Source organism: Mustela putorius, unplaced genomic scaffold (genome assembly GCF_011764305.1).
Source record: "Mustela putorius furo isolate JIRA1106 unplaced genomic scaffold, ASM1176430v1.1 tig00000997_pilon_pilon_pilon, whole genome shotgun sequence".
Lineage (NCBI taxonomy): Eukaryota > Metazoa > Chordata > Mammalia > Carnivora > Mustelidae > Mustela > Mustela putorius.
Genome location: NW_025421527.1, coordinates 2,533,300 through 2,550,522, shown reverse-complemented (window position 1 = coordinate 2,550,522; position 17,223 = coordinate 2,533,300). Strand labels below are relative to the sequence as shown.

Sequence of the window (17,223 nt, the reverse complement as noted above, 5' to 3'; positions counted from 1 at the left end):
CTCGCCCGTATTTAAGAAGGTAGCTATTCAGACCTCCGAGTGTCTAATCCCGGCTCTGCCGTTCGCCGAGTGAGCGACCTCCCCATGTCGCGAAGAGCAAGGATGCGACAGGGACCGCTCCACAGGGTTCCTGCGAGGGTTCCACGGGATAAAGCAATCCGACAGAGTACGTGTCGGACAAAAGTGGAGCACCGTTGCGATTCCGTGTTTATTATGCTTAGCTGGAACACATTCCGGTCTCCCCTTCTTTCCTTCTCACTGTGGAAATCAAGACTTTGGACAAAGTCAAACATGGTGAGGGGAAGCCCCCTCTCTTGCATCCTTGTACCTACACAGTGCTCAGCCCACGGCTCGGCCCACGGCAGCTGCAGACGAGAAATGCCCTACGGGTTCTGCGGCGGAGCCCATGTTTCTGAACTGCCGATGTTCCACTTACAATCGGTAAACCCAGAAATAACATCTGTACGATGTGGAAGTGAGTTGCCTCAAGATTTTCCCTAGCACGCGAATGTTTCCAGCCAAGGAAAGGCGCCCGCACCCAGATCTGGTGCTGCAGAGCACGGCGTGGGCCCCAACACCTCCACAAGCAGCAGGAGTTGTGCTCGCCTCGGCGTCACCACACGCCTGTCCGCAGAGTGTCCCCTGCCTGGTTTCTCCGGCTTCTGTGCACTTTCCCCTCACCAGCTCCTGCCACCCACCTTCCTTTGCCCTTGAAGAAGATCTAGTCCTATGGCTCCTGTTGATTTTACTCATTTATTAGAGGCTTCACTTTTTTTTTTAACCGTTTCATTTATTTAGCAGAAACTTTTATGATTATATTAGTTAGTGCTCTGGTTATAGGTTTTGCAGGATCTACCACAATATTTTTTTTCCCAAAAGCCTTGTTATTTTTAGTGTGTGTTTTTGCAGATTGCGAGGACTTTTAAAAATAAACACATATGACGTTATAGCAGAAGCACCTGTGTTATGTTCAAGAACTCTTAATTGAATTCAATGAATGAAAACCATTTCTCTCATTTTGCGATTCAAGGACTTCACTCTTTCCACGACGCGCCTCTATCTTCCCTCATTGTGTGTCTGCTTACTGGAATATTCCTATCAGGTAGCAAAAAGGATCCGGCACCTCCCATAAAATCCAAACCCTGCCTGGACCCCACATCTTCCTACAGCATCACCCCACGGCAAAACTCATTGTACTTCCTATTCCCTTTCCAACCACTTCAGCCTGGTTTCCACTCTTACCAGTCCCCCAAAATTGTCGTTGATAAGGTTCCAGAAATTTCCATCTTGTTAGATCCAAAGAAAAATTTTATTCTCTTATCTTCACTCCTCCGTAAAACTCAGTGCGATCAACCATTTCCTCTAGAAGGGCTCTCTGTCCTCAGCTTCCGTGGTACGTTCTCTGAGAGTCGTGGGCATTTCCTCTGGTCTCTTTCTGGATCTTCCCCTCTACCCATCCTCTAAATATCGGAATTGCTCACGGTTCTGCCCTGGGACATTCTCTTCCTCTCTCCTTGGCTGATATCATCTTGTTCCACTCAATGGCTCTAAACGTAGGCCGGTGATTTTCAACTTTATGTCTTTGGTCCAGACGTTTCTTCTGGTGTCCTGACCCTTATAAGTGCCTGTTTGGCATAAACACGTTAGATATCACAAAAACCCTTCAAACTGAAGCAGCTCCGAGCTGGCACACTCGACTGTGCTCCCTAAATCTGGCACTTCTGCAGTCTTCACCATGGAAAGGATGGCATCACCAGCTACCCAGGGACTAAAGCCAGAAACTTGGGAATCCTGTTTTATGCTTCCCTCACATTCCAATCTGTCAGCGAGTCCCGGTCATACCTCTCCCAACAGATGCCTGAACCCCACGACTTGTCTTCCCCTGCTCTGCGACCTCTCCAGGCCAGTTTGTCATCGTGCTTTATTGTCTCCTCACCATTTCCCAATTGCCACTTGGAAAATCTTTATCACACTCAGCTGTAGTGTATGTAGTATGTGTGTATGCAAACATGTGTGTATAGGGACGTGTGCACACATATATTTGATGACAAGCCATCGAAGCATTTAAAGGTGAATACACACGCAAATGCCTCTGTGCGTGTGTGCGAGTGTGTGTGTGTGTGTGTGTGTGTGTGTTCCTTTGCTCAAAGTTTGATAGATGGCTTTTCACGAACCGTCAGATAAAGCCCTCCTTTCTCCCCATGTCCCACCAGGCTCGCACCGCTCGCACTAAACACACATCTGATCTCATTTTGTGCCTCTGTCCCCCTTAATCAGTACTGTGCTTCCGTCCTACTTGTCTTCTCTTAATTCCGGGAATTTTGTAAATTCCTTCTTGTTTTATGGACTTTGAAGTTCCTATTGCTTGAAATAGTCTTGCCCTAGCTCTTAGCTGGGTCCCTTCTATCTCGTGCTCTAAGTCATTTTTGTTGAAGGCCTTCCTTAACCATCCTATCTAAATGAAATTACCCTTGTGATTCTGTATAGCAATGTTATTTACTTTTTACAAGCCTTAATTATAAGCTGTTCCTATTTTATTTGTTTACTTGTTTAATGTCTATCTTTTCACTCCGTGAGGGAAGAAATCTGGTGCCTCCAGTTCTCATTCATGTTACCAGCATATTACAGGATGCTTAGCTCATAAATGTTCATTGAACAAATAAAGAAATGAATACATATGATGGATAATGCTTTTGCACTAAAACAAAATTCTGTGTGTGCTGGGTTTCATGGTAGAATGACCAAGAATCAGTTCTGTATCTCTTTTTACGTCATTCCCGTATTCGGTTACAATAATGCAGATTCAGAAATCGCTTGTTTGGAAAAGTATATTGTGCAAAATGATATTAATACACTCTAAGACATTGTTCACTCCGGGAAATTGGGGCATATGATAACCAAAACTCTACCAGTAATCTATGTTCAAAATCTGACCCTTGATAATTATACCTAGTACATAGTTCCCTTTTTCTTTTAAAGACACAAATAATAGTCACACCAAAACCTAATGATGTACTGTATGGTGACTAACATAATTTTTTTTAAAAGGAATAAAGCGGCATAAAACTTTAAAAAAATGAACATTTTGAGATTATTGAAATATACAGTAAATTGGTGTATGTAATTTAGGAATTGAGAATATAAAACATTATTTATTTGTGATTTTATTTTCCTTCTAATTAACTGTTGCCCCACCAGTCATGGGAAGAGAGGCTTTTCTCCGTGCATCTCTCTGCAACATGACTGCGGCATGAGCTGTGAGAGAAACAGACTCATGGGGCACCTGGGTAGCTCAGTGGCATGAGCGAAACGAGGGGCAGAGGGAGAAGCAGACTCCCACCGGGCAGGGACCCTGATGTGGGGCTCGATCCCAGGACCCTGAGATCGTGCCTGAGCCGAAGGCAGACACTTCGCTGAGTCTCCCAGGCGCCCCCATCCTGAATGTTCTGACACCGAATCTCTTTCCAATATTCAGTCCACCGTTCCTATCCCTTTTCAGACCACACATTCTACTTTTGGGTCCAACACTGGAGGTCCGACCCAAAGTCCTCCAGTGTTTTCTTGAACCTCTGTGAAAATTTTGTCTTTTTGGAAGGAAAGGACAATTTCTCTGGAAACTGCCCCATTTTAAGTTACTTTTCTCACTTTCATGTGGTCTTCTTCTCTTCTTCAAAAGCCAGACAAGTGCTTCTCAATCCTATCAGACCCCACCTTGTGCCTGGGAGCACTCTCCTTGCTCTCCTGACTCAGAATGTACACGTCAGGGACTCACCCAGCAGAGGTGAAGTTGGGGGGCTATAGGAAGTTAGTCCTCATGACCCCTCACGGGCGTGGGCCCCTCCAAAGTCCTGGAGGAGGTCATATGTTTTTGTAAAATTTACAGAAGTCAGATACATTTTTAAAGATTTTGTTTATTTATTTATTTGACAGAGAGAGAGATTACATGCAGGCAGAGAGGCAGGCAGAGAGAGAGGAGGAAGCAATCTCTCTGCCGAGCAGAGAGCCCGATGCGGGGCTTGATCCCAGGACCCTGAGATCATGACCTGAGCCCAAGGTAGCGGCTTAACCCACTGAGCCACCCCGTGCCCCATAAAACTCTTTTTTAAAAGATTTTATTTATTTATTTGACAGACAGAGATCACAAGTAGGCAGAGAGGCAGGCAGAGAGAGAGGAGAGAGCAGGCCGAGCAGGGAGCCCGATGCGGGGCTCCATCCCAGGACCCTGGGATCATGACCTGAGCCAAAGGCAGAGGCTTTAACCCACTGAGCCACCCAGGCACCCCCAGAAGTCAGATATTTTAGCCACATTTGGATGAGGTTTCCTTTCCTCCTGGCACAGGAGGGTAGCTGCAGGAAAGTTCCGGAACCCAGCTAAGGAGGAGGTGGGCTGAGGGTGTTCAGTCCTGGTTTAGGGTAACAGATGCGTGGAGTTCGCAGTTCCTTCCAGACCGGGTAAGTCGCGGTGAGGCGCTACAAGCCCTCGCGGTAGGAACAGCCTCCAGGAAAATGCCACCAAAGAGCCAACGGCCTTGGCTTCAGGACACAACGGTGGAGGTAGAGGACCAGAGGTCCGGCTGCAGGGTGACCGTATCCTCCAGCACTCGGCGCTGGAAGGTGGTGGGCAACGACAGAAAACCGGGGTTGAAATATCTGGAGTCAGAAGCTAATCTTGTCTAGACACTTTCCTGAGCACCAGATGTGTGTAAAATTGTAAGCAGAGGATTCGGTTCGTTGCTGTGTCTCATGAAAATGGGTCGTTCTCTCCCTTCAGGAATATCCTCAGTCACGTGAAATACAGGATCATAAACACACCGTGATGCTTTTGTCTTCTTGTTCATGGAAATAAAAGCAAAGCAGAATTTATCAGGATTCCCATGTTGGCAAGCCACAAACTGTAACAACGCTGCAAACTGTGGGCATCTCCTAGAAACGGCTGTTTCAGAAAAAGTGCTGCTCAGCAGGGGCAGGGAAAGGATGAGTTGTACTTCTGGTTTCTCTATTAAAGATGATAGTGCGGCGTCACTGCCTGGCGACGAGGCTCATAGAGGACGTGGTAACGATACGGAGCTGAAGGGAGAGACTCCGGTGTGATGTCGAGCAGCTAGCCGTTATTTTTTTCTGGATTTTTATAATTTTATAATTTTGTAATTTTTATAATTTCTTGTTCTAAACAGTCATTGTAATACCGAATACTGCAGCCATAATTTTCTGTCCAGTTTTTTAAGGGGGGCTAAACTGGGGGAGTTGTGCAACCACCTCTCCCACACACATGCAGTTAAGATAAAGAAGAAATAAAACAAAATAACTGAATGGTAAGAAAACGTCTCTGGGAGGCTTGTGCCGGCTGCGCGCACAGCCCGAGGGGGAGGGCGAGACACTGACGCAGAGATGAGGACACGCGCACTAGCTGGGGTCTGATTTGGTCCAGCCGTGAACCATCCCAGGATGCTGTTCCAGGAACAGCAAAGAATAATTTTTACACGGGCATTATGCGGATTTTCCCCCTAGAACACCCAGCATCTAGGAAGACATGTGAAAATTCTTTGCATTTATTAGCCAGTCAGATTCAAGGCTCAAATAATGACAGAGCATCTGGCTGGACATTCAAAGGTTGTGTCGAAGCAGAACGGTTCGTTCTGATGCAAGGCTGCCCCCGGGTCCGCAGGCTGCTCAGTGCCTGCCGGACGCTAAACATGTAGGCCGCACGCCCATCGCTACAACAGCGACGTGTAACCCCTCCACTCCGCTGCCGGAGACGTGCGCGCGCGCACACACACACACACACACACACTCGCTCTCTCGCTCTCCTACTCCCTGACGGCCTTTGGCAGCGATGACATTCCGGGAATATGATCTGAGAGGTTTAGATGATTCCCTCTGTCCTCACTTTTCAACCCCGACTCCTGCCCATCGTCACCCCCAGGAACACACTGCTCACAGCACTGTTTAGCCAGGTCCTGAAGGATTAGGGCTTCAAAAGTTACCTATTAAAATGCAAATGTCCTTGGCCGAGCTAAGACCTCTCTGTCCTTATCTGCTCACAGCCTAAAGAGATTCCTTTCAGAGAAGGCTGTTTCCATTTTTTAACTGGGTAATTCTGTGCGGAACGTAGAATAAAGTGGCCAGCACTACATTTGACTTGAGGGCTGACCGCAAGATGGTTTCTCTGTGTCACAGCAGGCCTGGGAACCATCCCCCAGACTCCCAGCCCGTTCTGAGAGCGAGCTGCCCTCCGCTCTCCCGGCCTCCTGGCCTGACTGTGCAGGCTGCAGACTCGGACCCAGCTGCGCACCCCACCCCACCGTCCCCCGCCTTCCCCGGTCCACCAGTGGTGTTTCCGGCTTTTTCCCACAGACGTGCAGGAGGGTCTGTCCCTGGTGCTCTCAAGGCCAAAAATGCCTTACAAAACCACGACACATTGAGTCACATTTACGGCTTTACTATCTGCCAGCCTCTCTCTAGCCCTTTAACTACATCAATCATTTAATACACCAACAGGCACTGTCACCAGATCTGTTTTCCTGAGATGGGGCTCAGGCACAGAGACAGCGAGGAACTTACCAGGAGCCACACAGCGTGAGTGATTTAAGCTGAGAATGACAGTCCCCAGCCTGTTCAGGGCATACAGTCAGGGTTACACTTAATCTCTGTGAAGTATGTATGGACAATAGTTTTAGTCTTAAAAACTTAGTTAACTTAAAGACTTAGTTAACTTAAAGACTTGGTTTTAGTCTTTAGGCTTTAAAATTTAATGCAACAGTCTGACGTTTTATAATTTTTTTTTTTTTTAACACCACCATTCCCTCTGAGAACCTTCCTTAGCAGGCTTCTAATTCTGTTCTCCCCATTCTGAAGGAAAAGTCAGCTCACCTCACCTGATCTGTGTCTGTTGGAAGGCAGGAAGGCAAGCGTGAGGTCCTCTGGGTCTCCGGGCTGGAAAACAACATTTATAAGCAAAGCTCCCAGTCACTTTGCTTGAGCTCACCTCGTGGCTCAGACTGTTCCCTAACTACAAGAGGCCACAAAGACCCCTCATCTGGAAAGTGAGTGGCTGTTACGTGTCTCAAAGACAGGCAGCCCAGTCAGTGGTCCAGCCCTGAGATACGTTGGGAGACCTATTCAAGGACTTTCTCTGCAATTTACAGTTTCAGGGGACACCCAAGAATTGAAACACTAGTTAAGAAATCTTTTCCCCAGTCTACTGCACTTTTGTGACCCTGTACCTGACCTATACCCTTTGGCCACTGGCAACCTTTAACAGGATATCCGGTAGGACTCACCTATAAACAAATAGTAGCTCTTGCTGTATCCCTATATAAAATCCAAATACTACAGTCAACTTTGCATTTGAGCAATAGTATATTGTATTAAAATCAGATACTAGAAATACGTGTTATGTCTGGTCTCCATTCAAATCCATTATTTCTGTGAAAAATCCCACTGACTGCCCTTCCCATGTCAGAAAGAAGTAAGTCTCTAAAGACAGAAGGAAAAGATCATCTTCAGGATTCCTCCGTGAAGCCCCATTTTTCCTTTTTTCAGGGAGGCGTCTCTGTCCACACGCAGGGTTGTGGCTTCCATAACCCCTGTCCCATCCCCTTGTCGGTGGTACCTGCTTGGGGAAGCCCTGGAAGTTTCCATTTATTTCTTTCAGAACTATCCAAAGTAGGCAACTGTTCACGTCAAAACAAGAGTAAAAGAAGCCGCAAAGCCACTGCCTTTATGGTGAGACGCCATCAGGCCACCAGCACCGACCGTTGAGGACTCCTCCCTGAGCAGACAGACTCCTATCCTGGTGGCTGGAAGACCTGACAACGTCCTGGACCTTGAGAATCTGGATTAAAAGGCAAGAACCTCTCTCTCTCTCTTCTCTCTCTCTCTCTGAAATACACATAACGGATATGAAACTGTGTCAACAGCGCTGCGTGGCTATGGACTGAAATGTCATCTCATGAACCCAAGAAAAGAAACTATAGCTAGAACACATAGGTTAGCCTAGACCCGTGATTGCCCACCGGTGGGTCACAGATCCCTGGGAATGCAGGAGGTCTTGGCGTGGAGTCCCCGAATCCAGGGGCTCTGTGAGCACACGGTGTAGATGGGCTGGAGGGGTATTCTGTAGAAGTGGTCATGAGCACAGGCCGTTTAGCAAAACCACGTAGTTTCAAATCTTAATTCCTCCACTTAGCAGGTGCGTGCCCAGACGAGTCACCCAACTTCCCTGTGTTTTGATTTCCTCATTCTATAACCACAGAAATTTGGTGGGACCGAAGCATATTAGTCATGTTGCACAGTCAGCCCTATACCTTGTCCTCAGGCATGATCAGTGTTTGTGAGGCGCAGTCACACCGCAGCGGACAGCCACTCGGCTCTCTCGTCTTTCACATCCAGTTTCAGAGGGACCTTGTCTTGTGCTGGAGAACACGGAGAGGAAAAAGCCAATACAGTGGTCCTTCTGTCTGCTTTCAATTTTGGAGAAGGGTACAAATACCCCGAGACCCAATGGGCTGGCCCCTCCCTCCTCTGCCAGCATGTCCCAAATCGTGAAAGCTCCCATCCAAAGCCTTTCCCTCTGGATCCAGCTACACAGACAAACCAAACCTTGCAGGCCGGGTAGACCATAGACGGCCCTTTGGGTCTCCTTTCTCCATGCTACTGGGAGAAGTACAAGTTAAGTTTACCGAGACCCAACAAAAGATCAGAATTTGGGAATGAGACACTCTATTTAGGATTACCCCGACTGTAAAGCATGTGGAAAAAGGTGAGAAGGAGACCCAGTCTCCTGGCCTCAGTGAGACACTTGTTGACATGGACAGGCGGGCTACACGGAACGAACAGCGCGCTCCACCCAGAGAGCATGTAAAATTCAGAGGACTTGGTCTTCTGTGCAAGATAAAGGATGTGTAGGACAGCATTGGCACATGAACCCGTGATTCCTGGGTATCAACTCATTCCTTGGGGTACCCATGGCTGTGTCCTGTGATGATTTCTTCTTCCTGAGGTTGATGCTGCTGGTTTTGTAGTCGTTTTTGGTTTTGTCTTAAGGGGTGGATGCACAAGGGGCTTCGGTGTGCTTTTTGAGGTTTAATGAACTGCTTTTGTTGAATCAGCAAAATCTCGGCCCTCCCGACTGCCAAAACACTACCTCCATTTCAAGGGCAGACACGGAAGCAACAGCTTTGGCATTGTGCAGCAAACAAAAATGGTCTCTTTCACCCCAACACCTGTGCTCTACCCCCCAGGGGACAGGACCTCTCAGTGGGCCCCACCTTGCCTCCCGTTCAAGCAGGAGGCATTTGGACAGCGTGGAGTCTTAGGAGGAAGCTATCAGAGAGACCACATGAGTCCCAGGAAGGTGTTTATGTCTGTCGTTGTAGGATTACGTTCCTAAGGAAAGCCCCCTGAGTACCCTGGACAAGGTCTCAACCAAGTGGTGAGGTGCAGCTTCTATTCGCTTACATGGCAAGATCTCTTCCAGGATCTTGCTGTTCAACCATGGCCTTCCAACAGCGCCCCCCAAAATGGCATCTGCTCCGCTTCTTTCTCCTGCCCCCCACCCCACTGAACAACTTCTTATGTGAATTCTTCCATTATCACGCTTTCTCATCATGATAACGGAGATGAGTGAGACCACTTACGTAAACCAGACTCGACTGGTTACCACATGGAAGTAGGTGACCAACTGCCTTAACCCAGTTGAAATGCCTCTATCTCCTTAGAGTCTGTAACAAACACTGCTAATGAAGGAGGGAAAGGTATATTCATTAAGCCTCTTCTACATACCAGATGTGTGCAATGCATTTCATGTGTTTATTGACTTCTTATCCCTCCTACTAAAGCCATGACCCCGATGCCATTACTGCCCTATGTCACAGGTCAACCTTAATGACATAAATATGGGGAGTATTTGAATTCAGATCTTTAAATACAAACAACAGGCATTTTTCAAGATAACTTCCTGCTTCCTTTAAAGATCTGCCCCTAAGCCATTGAGGGGCCTGAAACCAGTCATCTGGAGCTTCTCACTTATGGATCGTTGTAGCCCCGATTCTCTCATGCCCCCAAGGCTGGAAGCTCGGGTTAGGTCTTCTGCGGGAGAACTCTACGTTTGGGTCAGCGGGCTTCCTCCTGCAGTCTGAGGAAACGCACGGTGACACAGAATGGGGCCTTGCTGACCTCCTCCTGCTCTGTCTACTTCAGATTTTTGGCAAGGACCAAGCAGGACAAATACCACCTGTGAAAAAAGCCTTGTAAGTGGTAATGACTACAGAATTTGTGGTGCTGTCATCTCCGGCATTGTCATCTATACCAAATCCTGGGGGAAGGTGACCAGCTCCGGCCTAGAGCTAAAACACGGAATAGTCAAAGTGGTCCTGGGGGTGCTCCGAACCGGTGTAGGTTTCAAGGAGGAAGGGCGGCCATGCCAGAAGATTGGACATGTTAAAATGGGCAATAGCTGGGGAAGGAAATAAATTATAGAATAGACCCAGATCCATATATGCTATGGTCTAACATCCGTCATCCTGAGTTGGGAGCTCCATCAAGACCCGGTGGAAGAGAAGGGGTCTGAGAATGGCCCCATTTTGGCTGCTTCGATAATGGATCTTCAGGGAATGAGATGAAAACATGTAGATCGGTGAGTGGGTGGGCCAGCAGGAAATTAGGTAATAAGCAGGATGGCAGCTTCGGAGAACCACAACCGAATTTCAGCACTCGCTGGCCCGGCACGGGAGAACACTAGCTGGTGAATGTGAAATTGCCCAATTTGGCACCATTCTGACTATTATTGCCAGAGAAGGCAAACCGAGGCGCAGCTGATGAGTTACCCAGATATGATACAGAAAACATTTCCTTCTCCTTTTTGGCTTCAAGTCTATTTCAAGGCTTCAAGTCTCCAGTCCAATTTGCACTTGGGGGCCGCAGAGGAGATGCCGGTTCCCATGGGAGGCCCTGTCCTGCTGTGGATGGTGTGGCTTCTCTTCTGTAAGTAGACGTTCAGGGACACCACCCCACCCCGGAGGGGCCAAGATGGATCTGGGTGGCAGCTGGGGTAGGAACGTGGACAGTTTTCGTGGTGGCTTGTTCTAGGTTACATGCAAACCACAGTGCGTTTCCTGGGGATTCTGTAAAGGACACAAGCTGTAGAGCAGGGCACATTGGGCCGAGCAAGGCTTAAGGGGGAGCCATCCCCAAAACCTCTCCTTGCCATCTCTCTGGCATCTCCCAAAGGGCAAGGGAGGGAGGACAAAGGGAAGAGAAAAGTTCCTTCTCTCTCTGGGTCAGGTTCCTGAGAAGACGCTTGGCCCTTAAAACTCCACAGATGTAGACCTGACCCCTGTTACCAGACCCCTGTCCTAGAGTCCCAGAAGGCGGCGCTTGGCCACTAACTTATCTTCTCTGGACTTTTGCAGCTCCACACGGTGTGTCGGCAGGTAAGTGAGTCCCCTGCCCTTGCTCAGTCAGCCCCCACATGGCTGGGCATGGCTCCCGCCTCACTGTTCCCCTTCACCCTGTCTCCTCGGCTTTCTAGTGATTAAGCATCTGCTCCTCTCTGTCCAACCCGAGCCCCACTTCCACGCTGCCTGTCTTCTTTCTTTCCCCCGTGTGATGGCTTCAAAAGAACCACCTCATTCCCCTGAGGCACCCACCTCATTACAGGCAACAACCATGTCTGTGGAACATCTCGACGTTCGAGAGCTGCCCAGGCACTTCCACACAACCTCAATCAGTCCCTACAACAACATCTTAGTACGGTCGCCATCTTGTAGTTGAGGCTTTTGCTCAAGTGAGAGCCTTGCTGGAGGTCTCAGAGCTAGCCAAGGGCCAGCTTCTGACACAAGTCCTTTGGGTCCAAGTCTAGCTCTGTTTCTGCATTCTTCCTCCTCACCACCTGCCACGTCCTAGGCTTTGGTTAAATCTGTACCGCATCTCTTTGTTCCTGAAAACCTATTAAGGCTGATTCTCTCGGCGCTTCTCACTTCCTTCCAGAATTGACATGTATTTTTCACTCCATATGCATTCACAGTTAAATAGTCATAAAAATTTAGAGCTCGGAAAGACTATGTTTCATCTAGTCCAACACATTTATTCATCCATTATTCACGCATTCATCCACTAAGTAAATATTTAATGAACACGTACTTTGTACCAGCCACTGTGCTGAGCTAGGGCTGAACAGGACAGACATCGCCTCTGCCTGACCAGAGGCTGCAGTCCTCACTGGCTTGTTTGTTTTTCAATACCCCACACTTGCGTCCTATCTTTCTCCCTAGGTTGGGAGTTCTCTGGAGCCACAGCACTATTCCCTCCTCCTGTGATCCTAGGAATCAGGACAGTTTCTTATTAGTGGCCGTTCAGGGGTAGACAGACCACTCACTGAGGGACTATTGCCATGTCTGTACTCTAGAGCCTGGACAGTTTTCTCTCCCCACCCCCCTTACATCTCTTTCCACAATTTGATCTCCTCCAAGATATCTCGAAACCTATGGTGTCCTTGAACCCGCCATGGAATAGAATATTGAAATATGACAATGTGACTCTTATATGCTATGAGAACAACTCCCTTGAAGTCACCTCTGCTATGTGGACCCACAACGAAAGACTTTTGGAAAATAAAACTTCACGCTTCAACATTGTGAAAGCGCACCCTCAGGACAGTGGGGAATACAGGTGTCGGGACAAAGAATCCAACGTGAGCGATCCTGTGTACCTAGAAGTCTTCTCAGGTAAGTTCCCGCACTATGGAAAAATGGATTCCTCCATATGAGGAATGGCCCAGCCAAAGATGGGGAGAGGTCAAGTCATTCCAGGGTTATGCACAGGGGTGGGACTCGAGTCTCTCACTCAAGACCTGCCCATCACTCTTCTTCCGCCTTTACTTACTCCAGCCAAGCCTTGCTTCTTTCTATGCTCTCGCCGTCCCCCACCCGCCAGCATTACCCCTCTACTCTACCTCGTCTCTCTGCTGCCTGGGGCAGGTGTGCACGGTGCGTGCCAATATCGGGTTGGGTGTGTGAAGGTCGCAAAGAGCTGAACGTCTGAAATAGAACCGCAATGTCTGATTGTGAAATTTGTTCACGATTTCCACGCACCCCAACCTGGATATCAGGTTGCACTCTTGGTTTTGAAAGACATCGTGTAGACTCCTCCTGACCTTCACTTTTACTGAAGAGCAAACCCTACGTGTGTTTCCACTTTGTGACTCCTCCGTTGCCAACAACCGGCACCACACGCTCAGACTTCCGTGGTTGGTTAGTAAATGCCAGACGGACAAAGGAAGGATTTCACTGAAAGGGCGAGGTCATGGATATACTTTGCTTTCTTTTTCTAATGCAAATATATTTTAAAGGATAAACACCCTTTGTATTTTCCTTTTGAGTGAAAAGAGGTGTGGTAGCATCCGGAGGCAAATCCCAGGTAGAAGTAGAGCAGCGTGCAGTAGCTTACTCATTTCCTCGACGAGGTTCTGGAAAACTCCAGGATTGCTCTGAAATAAACTGACTGCACAACCCAGCCAGATTTTAGTTCAAAATTCTCCTTCAGTGAGTGTGTTTCAATTTTTTTTTTAAGATTTTATTTATTTATTTGACAGAGAGAGGCAGAGAGCACAAGCAGGGGGAGCAGCAGGCAGGCAGAGGGAGAGGGAGAAGCAGGTTCCCTGCTGAGCAGAGAGCCCGATGCGGGGCTCGATCCCAGGACCCTGAGATCATGACCTCGAGCCGAAGGCAGAGGCTTAACCCACTGAGCCACCCAGGCGCCCCTGAGTGTGTTTCAGTACCTACAATGACATTAGCCAGAGAACCTGACTCTTGTATTATACAGAATCATTGTTAACAAGTATTTGCTGAGTAACTGCCCTCTCCAAGGTAACGGTGTTGGGCATTAGGGATATAATGCAAGGATCAGATATGACTCCTGGCCTCCTGGAGTATGGAGCCAGATGAGGAAGAGGACATCAGTGAGTAACTAGGCACACATCATTGAAATTGGCAGTCATGTTCTGGGGGAGTTTTGGAGCCAGCTATGATTAGGGGTAGAGCTAGGGAGCCTCTAAGAGGCAAGAGGACAAAACAGACCTGCCTCTAGGGGAGGACTCCCTGGACAGGAGACTTTTATACCTTTTTAGTAACCAGAACTGGCACCGACGGAGCTGAAGGGAGCACTGGCTTTCAGGCTGCCCATGGACCGGCTCTGCAGAAACATCAGAGTGGTCTGATGGCCCCAGATTCACTTTTCAGGAGGAGAGAGGATTGATCTGTATAGAGGACAGATTCTAAGCATTATTTTGTGTTTCCTTTTTTATTGACTTTATGAGCCGAGAAATGGGTTCATGATAAACCATGGTTCCTGCCACATGCCCTGTGAGTGACCACTTTTATCTCGTGTCTCTCCCTGTGTCCATCTATCCATTTGCTCTTACACAACCTCACTAATGGTCTTCAGAGTGGCTGCTCCTTCAAGCCGCTCCCGAGGAGCTGACGGAGGGTGAGTCCTTCCACATCAGGTGCCACAGCTGGAAGAATTGGAACGTCACCAAGGTGACCTACTACAGGAATGGCAAAGCCCTCAAGTACGGGTATGAAAACTTCGAAATGTCCATCCCCAACGCCACAATAAAGGATAACGGCAGTTATTACTGCACGGGCTGGATTAAGAAGCAAAATCATACCTCCAACACCATCAACATCATTGTGAAAAAGAGTGAGTTGGTAAAGGAATGGGGACCCATGGTAGGGGAAGGGGGAGAGAGAGACCCCCCCAGCCTGAAACGGCTGAAGTGTCCAGCAGGGGACAGTGGGTGCGCCTTGCCGGGTCCGCCGGCCCAGGCTGTGACACATGCCCAGTCTTGGAGCCCTTATTGGTTTGCTGGCAGCAGTGAGACTGGCTCATAATGTGGGGTTTCTATGAAGACTAAATGCAAATATTGGGAAGTGGACATGTAGCCTGTTAAGCGTTACCCAACCATAATGATCACAATTCCTAGTGTGCTCTCAAAGCCTCTGCTGCTCCTGGGGCGCACACTTAATTTATCAAACTGAAAGGGAGTCTCCGAGTTAAAGGAAGGAAGGCTGTGAGGAGCTTGGAGACGCCACACTGGTGGAGGAGGGCTGGGGAAGGAGACCCACGGCCAGCAGACTGGGTGCCTGAGTCAGGAGGAGGCAGAGCCTCCTGAGGAGAGCAGGCTGGTGGGCTGCCTCCACTGCCAAAGATAAAGATGCTCCTACCTACCTCCAGAGAAGAGAGGGAGCCTTTGGAATATCTGCCTCGCAAGGAGGAAATTAGAATTTTTTTTTGCTTGGCATATTTGGCTCATTCTAATGCCTAAAAAAGCATGAGACTGGAAGCCAGAATGAAGTTTTAATGCCAATTTTCTGTTAACTAGTCTGAGACCCAAGTGCTATTTAATTGTTGTTGGCCTTCTGGTACCCTTATCTGCAAAGTAAAGGATCTGGCCCAGATGCCCCGTGGGGACCTTTAGAAATACTGCTGTCTGCCTCTCACCGCCCGAGATTCTAATTTAGTTGGTTTGGAGGACTGGGCATTGGTATTTTTAAAAGCCCTTTCAGGTAATGGTCATGTGCAGCCTGTGCTGAAATCTGTTGGTCGAGGTGACCTCAGGCGGGGGGGGGAGGTGTTCTGGCTATAATATTCTGGGGCTCTACAGTCTACGATAATCACAAAAATCAATGCCTTGCAAACAGAATAACAGAGCCACAGGAGAGAGGATTATTTTGAAGAAGCTCTGGTCCAGTGTCTTTGTTTCACCCGACAGGCAGGTGGTAAATGATGAACGATTCAGAAATGAGGCAGTGGCCACCCCCACCCCAGCCCTCACTTCTCCTGTCCACCCCCAACACATATGGGGCACTGGTACTGTGAGCCCAAATAAAGGGTTCACCTTTCCTATGACCTTTCCCCTCAGACAGACTGGCTAGAAAAGCTGTAGGCAGGAGCTATGAAGGAGATCTCAGGAGTCCCTGGGCTCCAGGAAGCATGGACAGAGGTTCCTAAATCCGTGGGTGTTGCCATGTCATGCTGGCGCTAGAAGACAAAGCACCAGGCGAGGTCCTTCTCTTAGGGGGATGATGTCCTGGGCCTCATTCATCGGTTCTTCATATGACTTGTGTTTCTTGTTGCATCTAGATTACCTCGACCACAGTGTTCACCAAAGGAAAACCTCCTGGCTACAATATCTGATCCCATTGTTGGTGGTGATTCTGTTTGCTGTGGACACAGGACTGTTTATCTTGACCCAGCAGCAGCTGACACTGATCTTGAAGACTCAGAGGACCAGAAAGAACAAAAAGCCAGATCCTGAAAAGAAATGATGTCCCTGCTTAAGAACCGTTAGCAACAACAACTTCTTTCCAGCATCAGCAGTCGCTTCTCCATTGTCAGACACAGCTCCCAATGCACACAGGATGGTCTGCACTCAAGGCTTTATAGAACTGCTTCATTAAACCAACTCAAACTGATTAAGTGACATGTAATTGTAACTGCTCAATAAATGTCTGTTAAATAAGTTAAAAATGAGTAGGTTCATTTATTAGCATCTGTCAGAGACAGGTACAGCCTGAATAAAAAGGTATGAAACCAGGTAACATGATGCTTCTGAGTATTTGAGGCTTGCTAGTTTCTTTTTTATTTCTAGAGGCAAGAACCATGAAGTTCTAGACTAGAGATGTCTTCTCTTAACCACTCTACATCTAGACTCGGACTACAAAGACATGGGGAGATGCTGGTGAGATTGACCATTTTTATGCTCTCACTTCAACATACCCCTCATGAGCTTCTAGCTCCTTCTAGATCTGAGGCAATCTTGATCCCTAGGACTCTGAGGATGGGGCTCAGTCTAAGATTTTCCCTTTGATTCTTTTTCCTCCCAACATCTCCCAAACTTGTATCTTGAATACCCTCTTATATCAACTGAACTAAACATCTTGGAGAAGCCCCAGCAAATAATTATCACCAAGACTCTCAGCTCTGAAAACAGAAAGATCTCAGGCAAAGACCCAGTCTTCATTCTCCCATCCCCCACCCCACCTATGCCCATGGAGACAGTTGGACAGGGGCCTAGGGAAAGGGTTAGGGAAGAGAGGCAACCTATTGTCAGTGCTGACCATGAGTTCACAAGCCAACGAGATATCAGAGTATCCATAGCTTCACTATGTTTTAGAACAATTGCTAACATAAAGAGGAAGTGAATCTAGGGGGAAATTTGTA

At 48.0% G+C, this 17,223-nt stretch overlaps 2 protein-coding genes across 3 annotated transcripts in view; one reads left to right on the top strand and one right to left on the bottom strand.

Moving 5' to 3' along the window:
- Window positions 1–17,223, bottom strand: part of LOC101672123 (olfactory receptor 10J1-like) — a 38,954-nt gene that overhangs the window by 12,617 nt on the left and 9,114 nt on the right. The gene's annotated exons all lie outside the window — the stretch shown is intronic.
- FCER1A (Fc epsilon receptor Ia) lies at window positions 10,731–16,530 on the top strand. Its single transcript, XM_013047529.2, has 5 exons — window positions 10,731–10,983; window positions 11,412–11,432; window positions 12,471–12,725; window positions 14,443–14,700; window positions 16,144–16,530. The coding sequence occupies exons 1-5, from the start codon at window positions 10,818–10,820 to the stop codon at window positions 16,326–16,328; spliced, it is 885 nt and encodes a 294-aa protein (XP_012902983.1). The 5' UTR covers window positions 10,731–10,817; the 3' UTR covers window positions 16,329–16,530.